The 9,987-nt window shown below is 47.0% G+C and overlaps 1 protein-coding gene across 2 annotated transcripts in view; it reads right to left on the reverse strand.

Annotated features, from left to right (window-relative positions):
- The window catches only part of USP46 (ubiquitin specific peptidase 46), a 49,651-nt gene extending 40,121 nt beyond the window's left edge, over positions 1-9,530 (reverse strand). Inside the window, exon 1 of one of the 2 annotated variants that reach the window (XM_045533011.1) lies at positions 9,347-9,530. Coding sequence is in view for 1 of the 2 variants with exons in the window: in XM_045533010.1 (XP_045388966.1) it covers positions 8,322-8,357 (36 nt within the window). In the remaining variant the exon portion in view is untranslated. Of the gene's footprint in view, positions 1-8,321; positions 8,529-9,346 lie in introns of those variants that run through there. The other variant, XM_045533010.1, reaches the window with a different exon arrangement.
- Between the last annotated feature and the right edge of the window lie 457 nt (positions 9,531-9,987).

Consider the following 9,987-nt stretch of genomic DNA (forward strand, 5'->3'; position numbering starts at 1 on the left):
ATAGTTGCAAAAGGCTACACAGTTTTACGCGCACACACACATGAAGATACTGCTTATAGATTGATAACTATGAAATATAAGACATGTTTGGCAAATGCCATACCAATTTCACAAAAATGGTTTGTTCTGGGAGAAGAAAGAGATGGGGTTGGTTGGTGGTATTTTCTAAGGTATTACGTCAAAAAAACTTAACCAAATATGGCTAAATTGAAGATCTATTAATCTGAAGGGTGGGTAAATATACATCAAATGCATTATATTATTCTTTTTTTTCCCCATACTTTTTTGGGTGGTAATGTTTTGTGATCTAATTATTTCTTTAAATTTCTTTTAAAAGCTTCACAGGTCATGTAAAACATAGCTAGGGCTGGAAATCTCTGATCTAGGAGCATAAACTAATATTAATAAAAACCTGGCTATTTAATATCAAGAAATACGTCTACAGAATGACAACAATCTATGGATCCTGAAGTTAAGTTACTACCTTAAATACTTTTACACTGATTTAAAAAAAAGCTTTCACATGGCAGGTAATTTCTATAAGCAATATTTTTTAAGAGGCCAAGGTCAGGCCGGGCACGGTGGCTCACGCCTGTAATCCCAGCACCTTGGGAGGCCAAGGCAGGAGGATTGCCTGAGCCCAGGAGTTTGAGGATGCAGTGAGCTGTGATGATGCCACCACACTCTAGCACAAGCAACAGAGTGAGACCTGGTCTTAAGCAAAAAAAAAAAAAGAGGCTGAGGTTCTTACCCAAGGAAAGCAACAGTTCTCCAAGTGTAGTCCTCAGCTCACCTGTAACAGAATGTGGAGTAGGAAAGAGGAGGGAATACTAATCCAAAATGCAGATTCCAAGACCCTAACTTAGAGCTATTTAATGAAAATCTGTGGGTGTAGAACCTGAGTCTGAATTTTTTATGAGAGAATGCACGTGCAGGTACCATTGTTTGGTACATTTAAGAATCACTAAAGTGTAACGTATTTTTTAAAACTGTTGCTAACTGCACTTTTAAACCATACATTTCTGTGTTGAATAAGGTGAGATTTGTCACACTCTGAAAATGAAAATGTAGGAAATGTTTTCCAATATTTAAGACAGTAATTCCACCAACACATTTAAGCTGATCCTAATAAAAACTGATTTCCTGCACTGTGTCTCTAACCTGAAGGACAAAGAAATGAATTTTAGGAAGAAGACCAGAATTTCACATTGCCTCTTTCTAAAAGAGCTTCGAAAAACAACTGGGTAACAGGAAAACTGCACAAGTCCAGCCTTGCTGCTGCTCTCACCAGAAGAAGAGGCCCCAGACCCGATTTTCACCAAAGCCCATTTGAATTTAACAAAGCTCAGACAGCGAGGCTAGAACAAGGCCTGGCCGGCACAAGAGGGGATCCGGAATTTGCTTGCAACACTCGAGCTACCTTCTCAAGTCTAGTCTATAATCCTCTGACTACAAGTTTTCACCTCTCCACAGTGATCTCTTTGTCATCATTCCTTTGACCTGCTTCCTCCAACCCGTCCCTACATTTCCTGACTTTTACTTTATCATCCCTTTCTCTGTTTTCAGACAAAACCAACACTGTAATCCTGACTTTCAAGCCCTAGAAAACTGCTCCAGAGCTCAAGCTAAAAACCCAGCACAGTAACACGTGAAAAGGTGTTCAACCTCACCTGTAAACAAGAAAGTGCAAATTTTAAACCACAAAGATACAATTTCACATCCGTCAGATTGGCAGAATACCAAGTCTAACGACATCAAGTATCTGCAAGCCTGCGGAGCAACTGGAACCCCCAACACTGCTGGCTGGAAGGCAAATCGGCACAACTTCTTTGGAGAGCGATCTGGCAATTTATTAAAGCTGAAGGTGCCCAGTTCCTTTGACCCGGCAATTCCCTTCCAGGTTTATACCACTGAGAAACTGTACACATGTGCTGTACACGGGGAGACAAGTTCACAGCTCTTCATTGCACTAAAACAGCACACACACAAAACTGTAAACCTCTGTGCTCACAGCAATAAAATGAATATATTGTAGCATATTCACAAGAAGGAATATTATATAGCAGTTAAACTAAAATTAGGTGTATCTCAGCAGATAAACTGCTGCAAAATCGTAATTTAAATAATAAAGGCAAACTGAGAAGTTGTACAGTATTACAAAGCATGTTTAAGACACGAGGAAATAGGGCTCTGACTTGTGCCTTTAATCCCAGCTACAGGAGCCTGAGGTGGGAAGATCACTCGAGGCCAGGAGTTCGAGGCCAGCCTGACAACCCAGTGAGACCCTGTCTCTTATAAATAAATAAAACAAAACTAGCAATACTATTAATATATCTGGTTTATGCATGCACACAGTCTACTAAAAAGTATAAAAACACGTGATAAACACCAGATGCAGAACAGCGATCACTCTGGGGTGGGCGGCAAGGAGGTGGGGAAGGGCTCACAGGAGGTTTTAATCATATTTGTAAGATTCGATTTCTTCACTGGGTGGGGAGCACATGAGTGTTCACTCTATTTTTTCCTGTCTTCCCAAAATTAACTACCACCCAGAAAAAGGAACCTAAGTCTGAGCTACCGTAAAGCATTTGAGAGTTCTGAAAGTGGCATCAGGATTTGATGAGCAGCAGGAAGACTGGACCTACGAGAACAAAGTGAAGCTTTGGGAACCAACAGGGTTTTTCCCCCCAGGATCTTAAAACTACTCATAGCAAACAATCGTTCTCAGAATCGTCATAAAATTCCACGTAGAGGACTTTATGACATACCCAAAATCCTAAGCCGTAATCTCAGAACAGAAACGTCCCAAAAAGCCTTTAGGGTCGGGGTCGGTTACTGATACAGTGTTCGCCTCGAGGAGTTTTCGCTGGTTCATTTTTGGGTGGACTTTTCTCTTAAAAAACCAGCAAGGCTTTCTAAAGCCTAGACTAGCATTTGGTTTTTCCTCAACTGAAGGTTTATTATAAGAAGTTGCATTAAAATAATTAGACCAGAAAAGTTAACTAGACTAATAGATACCCTCTTCCACAACTCTTCCAGTCAGTTCGCGTTGGGCTGGCTTCACGGCTAGAGAGAGAAAACCACCAAGGGATGCCTTCCTGATGATACCACAGAATTTAATACCACCCTAAGACCTCAACCAATTCAAACTAACTAGAAAGACCAAGCAGGCTGGGAGAAAAAAGGCGTCAGAACTAGAGAAATTTCTTCTTCTGATTGCTCAGAGAATCAAAATTGAAAATGACTTATAACTACAACTCAAACATACCAAAATTCCACATCAGTAACATAAATAAATAGGTTTTATGGTATGAGTGAACAGGAACACAAAGTTGACATCCAGAAAAGGTGTTATCATCTTTCATTGTAACGAAATATTGGCATTCAACTTTGTTTTCTCTTAGGGTTCCAAGAAAAACAGAGAAAAATCTGCAGACCTGTCAGGTCCTGACCTAACATAAACTCCTGTATATTAGACCTGTGGGTCCAGAAGAACAGAATTTTTTTCTTTAAACATTAACCCACCTCACCTCAGGCTGTATTCTCTAAAACCCAACTACTGTCAGAGCAGACCCTTATATACGACTTTACTCCTAGCCGATACATTAAACTAAACTCACAGCTGTCAATTATCTTTGAGAATGTAAAGCATAAATAACAGTAATAGAAGAAAAGGCAAGATACCTCTTCCTCCAAATTATATGAGACTAAAGTAGTTTTTTAATAATCAAAAAAAGTTTTTTCAACCATTCTCAAAATACTTGCCTCAAGTAGTTGACTTATCAAGATAAAACTATCTTCATAAAAATCCTCTGGTTTGGTTTCAAAATTTACTAAGTTTGCCTTCGTTTCAAGGTAACTTCGTTTATTTAAAAGACCTCAAATATATACTCAAACTGGTGCCAAATATTATTCTTGGGTGGTTGCACAGATGCTAAAATGCTAATATCTGGTAAGCTCTACACTGTTTTAAACAAGGTAGTTAGGTAATCAAGTGGTTGCTGACCAATAAAGAGATGTCAAATTTTATAAAGGTTTTATCTAAAAACTACTACTAAGAAGCTGTACATGCCTCCTTCAAAAAAATTAGTTTTACGAGATGAGAAAAACTAAGGTCCCCAGAAATACAACAATTTGCCCAAAGACACACCATCAGACTCATGCTTAACTGGACAGACACACAATGTATGGATTCCAGTTTTAATTCACATTGACTATAATGTCCTCATATAAAGTAAAAGCCATAGGTAGAAAGTGTATCCAATTCTGGCCAAATAACATATGTTAAAGAAATATCCCATTGTATTAATCAGTCTTTCCGCTGTACTGCTTCTGGGATTTTGTTCAACCTTTATCTGTGCTGATATCATCACAATGTATTGAAATCGTTTCATCTTTACCAATGTTATGCCCACAAGATAAGGACCAGCTCAGCTCCTTAGGGAGAGGGACCCCCTCATTCATTAAGCACCTACATATAATATATGCCAACACTAACATAGCAGGTCCTCAACTGGTAACCATTTATCAAAACAAACTTGTCATCTATTTGATACACGGTATTTTCTCACAGGTACATCTTACAGCACTATTAACAAATGAAATGAAGATCATATGATTTAGAGCAATTTGCATAGGTACAAGTCACACTTGGTTTCTCCTAACAAATGCTTCCTCTTTAGAAAATTCCTCAAATTCTTGAAACACAGAACTTAAAAAAAACTTCCATTTGGAAGGCCATAAAAATACATAGGAAGTTAAATCCATTGGTCTGGACAAAAATCAGAGGATTATCAACGGGGGACATTTCCTCATGCTTGGTAGCAGCAAGTGTATTTTGAAAATTACAACATACCAGCCAAACAAGCTTTACTATCTCTGAACCAGACACTGCTGTGTGGCCAAGCTGACTTGCCCTAAGCAAGTTGATCGAGAATTACTATGGCAGGAATTCACATAGAAGAAAAATTAAAACAAATGGGAACTAGTATTAAATTTCCTTTGGGTGACAGACACATCTATAGCCAGGACTCAAGCATTACAAAAATGATCCATGTAACCCAAAACGTATGTACCCCTTTAATATTTTGAAATTTAAAAAAAATTTCTAATGGACAATAAAACTTCAGCAGGGTGGGGGACAAGTGGAAGAATGAGGATATTTTCCAAGTCCTCCATATCTAAAACCGGCACAAGAACTATGGGGAGGCCAGGTGTGGTAGCTAATGCCTGTAATCCTAGCACTTTAGGAGGCCGAGGTGGGAGGATGGCTTGAGGTCAGAAGTTCAAGACCAGCCTGGGCAACAGCGAGACCTCCTCTCCACAAAACAAAAAAGTAGCTGGGCGTGGTGGCACATGCCTGTAGTCCCAATTACTTGGGAGGCTGAGGCAGGAGGATAACTTGAGCCCAGGAGTTTGAGGTTGCAGTGAGCTGTCATGACATCCCTGTACTCTAGCCCCGGCAACAGAGTGAGACCCTAATCTCAAAAAAAAAGTATAAGGGAAAGAGGTAGTGTTTAGTTCTCAATCACACAAAGAATTGGCGACAAATTTTGTTTTTGCCCTGCTGGGTCCTTTCTTGTCTGGTAGAGGAAACAAATCCACTCTTCAATGCTAGGTCTTGGTTTGTTCCTCTTCCCAGAAAGATGGTGTCTTCTAACACCCTTTCTGGACACACATCAGCCTATTTTAAAATATGCCAAACGACCTGCTTAAAAAAAAAAAATTCAATCCCCACTTGCTCTTACTCCAACTACTCAAAGCAGCTGGGCCCAAATGGAGTTAGGTGTGGTAAGAATCAGTAAGAGGCCCAGAGAAGTTAGGAGAGACCCATAGAAGACCTACCTGGAAACAAAACATCACTGAGTGAAGAATCTAAAGAGGGGTCCAATGAATAGTTATGTCTGATCAGGGGAAAAGACAGCAGTTCCCTCATCACCAAGCCTTCTCCTCTGGGAAGTGAGACTCCAAGGGGCGGGCGTGACCTGAGCAGCCTTTTATAAGGGGCGTGGTTAAGGATTCCCAGCCTTTGTATCCTGCCATTCAGCTTGGTTTGCATAAATGAACATGGGAGTTGTTTATATTAGTGGTTGTTTCCACCAGGGCTGAAAAAGCATAATCTCCATTGTCCCTTAAACTCCTACAAGGTGACATAACAATGAAAGATGATGTTGACAACAGCAGCTCACACTCACTGAGTACTTGCCAAGTCCTAGGCCCTCTACCCAGTAACTCACTTAATACAACAGTCCGATGAGATGGGAACCATGAACATCTCCTTGTTATAGACAAGCAAAGTAAGACACAGAGCAACTTGTTTAGGGACACAAAGTTAGCATGTGCTAGAACCACGACCTGAACCCGGGAAATCTGACTTTAGAGCCTAGACCTTCATCACTTGCTCAAGACACAGTGTTGGATAGGAACAGAAAACGCCCTACTTAGGAATTACTGGTTCCTCACTTCACCTGGGTGATGGCCCTAAATTTGGTCCCTTTTTAGATCTCCACACCAGGTGTCAATTCTCCAGACAGTACTGGCCTGCTCCGCTCAGGTCCTCCCCTCACCTTTTCTCCCTGGCTGAGTTTCACTGGAAACAGGTTGTGACATTCAGCCCAGGTGTTTCAAGAAGCCCCAGCAGTACCAAGGGCAAAAAGAAAAAAGAAAAAAAAAATTGGAGCCTGGCTTCCTCTTGGGACATGCTAGCTCTCAAGCTGCCAGCCCACTTCAGTACAGAGAGGTGTCACCACACACAAGCAGGACAGGAAACCCCACCAATGGCTGGGACTGCGGCCTCGCTACCCTGCAGGCCTGAGGCCACCCCAGCAGGCACGAGTTACTCCAGCTGCTCTGGTTTCACGGTTTCCCTCAGGAGCTGGTTGTTGCAAAGAGAATCTGAGAAGAAAGGCATCACCTTTTCACCTCGCCAGCAACGTTAATGCCCCTTGACAGAAAGAAGCAGGAAACCTGTCTCCTCATAGAGAAGGAAAGGAAAAACAAGGAAATGGAAAGGCTGCTGGAAGCGCCCCCCATACCTAACTCGCCCTGCACCACCAATACCTGTGCAGTCGTCACTCTCGGAAGCTCTGCTGGCCTTGGCTACCACGTCCCATTGTGCAGAAAGCTAAGGCCAGTGGGTCCAAGTCCACCCATGAGCTAACACATGGCTCCTTAATGCTCCTTTGCCTCGTGTTGATCTTGCAACAGAATGTGGGACAGAAGATTTTAAAAGCTATGCAATGGGGGAAGGGCAGCCAGATCCCCTTACCCTAAGGCTTCTCAATCAAGCCTCCTGAGATTCCCTTTAGGGGCCAGTATTACTAGCTTCACTGGAGGGTTCCCCAAACTGGCACTAAAAGAGCACATGTTCAAGCTGGGGGCTGGGGGGAGGGAGAGAGTGTGGAGAATGAAGGCAAAGCACACACCCTCTCACCCTGCACAGGACAGCAAAGCCTTACTCCACGCTGAGCTCCCCAAGGCTCTGATAAGTGGGGGTGCCGGCTGGGTACACCCTGGGGACACAAGGGCTGGAAGCTATTCCTGCAGAAACTGAAAAGGAACAGAAAGCAATGGGAGGAGCCCAAATTAAAGTGACCATGAGGTCATGGACCCAGACCCCTTCAGAGCCCAGAGATGTCGCTTGCTGTGTCCTCGGCCTCCAGCCACAGTGGGTGTACGGTGGATCAGGAAGGATAACCCCGGAGATCTCCTCCAAGCCCACGCCAGCCCCACCCTTAGGGCCTGCAAATGTTACTGCCATAGATCCTTGTCCTTCTTTCACAGATGGGGAAACTGAGGCATGCAGAACAAATTACCGTGCTTACCCAAACCGGGTTGAAGTTCACTTCTCTAGCCACAATTCTGCACTTTTTTACAGCTTTATGACATTCCAAATTTCTCCAAATGCACCGATTGCTGTTGCAAAGTGAATTTTAAATACAATCGAAGGACTGAACTCAAAATGGGATGAGGGCAGTCGGGGAGTCCAGCAAGGCTTTATTTACCGCAAGAAACGGAGAGGTGCCCCCCACGTCCAGCTTGCCCCCCAACCCCCTCCCCCGGGACGTCCGGGTTCGGTCGCCCCCCTCCCCCCTAAACCGCTTCTACTGCAACCCGAGGGCCGGGAGCAGCCGCGCGGCCCCGGGGTCGCCGAGCGGGCTGCGAGGTCCCGGGGCCGAGAGGGGCGGGGGGCTGGGGTCCCCCCTGCGGCCGCCCAGCCCGGGGCCGGGAACTTCGGGCCGCGGGGCATGCGGGCAGCTGGGGCTTCCCTTTCTTTGCCTCGCCGCGCGGCGGGCGCGACCCCGGGCGGCGGCGGCACTCACCATATTACAGATGGAGGCGATGTTTCGGACAGTCATTAGTCTAAAGGTAGCAGCGACCCCGCACCGCCATCTTTACGAGGTGAAAACGGGGCTGTCCATGGCGAGCGCCCGCGGGGAGGCGGCGGCGCGGGGTCCGGCGCTCGGTCTGGCTGGGAGCGCGGCCGGCCGGGCGGGCGGGAGGCGGCGGCGGCGGCGCGGGCGGGAGGGGCGCGGGGCGCGGGGCGGGGGGCGGGGAGCCTGGGCCGCGGCCGGCGGCGCGGGAGGAGGGGCGGCCGGGCGCGCCGCGTGAGTCCGCGCCGGCCGCTCGGAGCCGGGCCTGGCCGCGCCTCCGCCCTGCCCGCCGCGCCCGGCCGTTGGCGTTTCCGTTCTGCGCCCCGCCTCGCCCGCTCGGGCTGGAGTCCGGCCCGGCCCTCGGGACCGCGCGGCTGCGGCGGCCGCGCCCGCGGGACCTCCCCGCACACGGCGGCGGCCTGTCGGCCCTGCTGCGGGCCCGGCGCGCGGGCCGGGGGCTGGCGGCGGCGGAGGGGCTGGCGGGGGCCGGGGCTGGAGACGGCGGAGGGGCGCGCGGGCAGGGGGCCGGCGGCGGGCCCCGGGGGCTGGCGGGGGCCGGGCCGCCCCCCGTCCTCGCTTTCCCGGTGGCCGCACTCCCGCCCCGCCTCCCCGCAGCCCGGGTTTTTATCTTCTGGCAAGTGGAGAGGGCAGGGGCGGGGGTGACGACGCCCAACTTCTAGTTCCTCCCCAGGGTTCCAGCCAGATGGCACCGGCGGGGCCCCAAGAAGCAAAACGGGGTCAGGACACGGGAGTGGTCAGAAAGCCCGACCGGCAGCGGCCCGGCCGCCTGGCCAAGGGCGCCGGGAGGGGCGAAGAATCCGGGTCTGGGCGGAGGCCAGGAACCGCGCGTCCCGGCAGTTTGTGGCATTAGCAGGTACAGAGGAGAAGTCCCCGTGCTGGGCACGGACTAGGGAATGTCCAAGGAGTGGAAAGAACGAGGACAAAACTTTTCTGCATCTTCAAGGAAAACGTACCTCTCTCGGGGGCACCCACCTCTGGCTTTCGAGAAGGGTGCTGCGTCGGCTTGTTTACATTTCCTGCTGGCTCAAAGCGAGTCTCCACGCCACTTAGCAGATATGTTCCCGTGAACTGAAGGAGCCGGTTTCTGAATGCGTGAAACTCTCCTACGTACAAGGTTGCAGTTCAGTGCTTTCAACCGAGAAGTTGTACAAGTGAAATGCGTGATACATTCTTAGGCCAAAATAATGACACGTTGAATTAGAAGAGAAATTAATATAACTGAAGACAGGTTTTATCTAACCAAGGATAAAGAATTGAGGGCTGTTGATTACTAGTATCCCTAAGACCTGCGGTGGAGGGAGAAGACAACTGCCCACTGAAGGTTTCAGGGGTCGTACTTTTCAGTGGACATAAGGAATCATATTCCTGCTTAAGTCATTCTATGTAAATCTTATTTTTCAAATGCACACCGATGATGATGACGGCTAACTGACTTCTTACCATTGTCAGTCACTACAATCTACATTCACAATCTTTAACTGCCACCATAACTATCAGGTGGTAGATGCTATTATCTCCTTTTTGCAGATCAGTAACATGAGGCTTAGAGGATCAAATATCCCACCCAGATGGTGTTACCCAAATATCACAGATG

Source organism: Lemur catta, chromosome 19 (assembly GCF_020740605.2).
Source record: "Lemur catta isolate mLemCat1 chromosome 19, mLemCat1.pri, whole genome shotgun sequence".
NCBI classification, from domain to species: Eukaryota; Metazoa; Chordata; class Mammalia; order Primates; family Lemuridae; genus Lemur; species Lemur catta.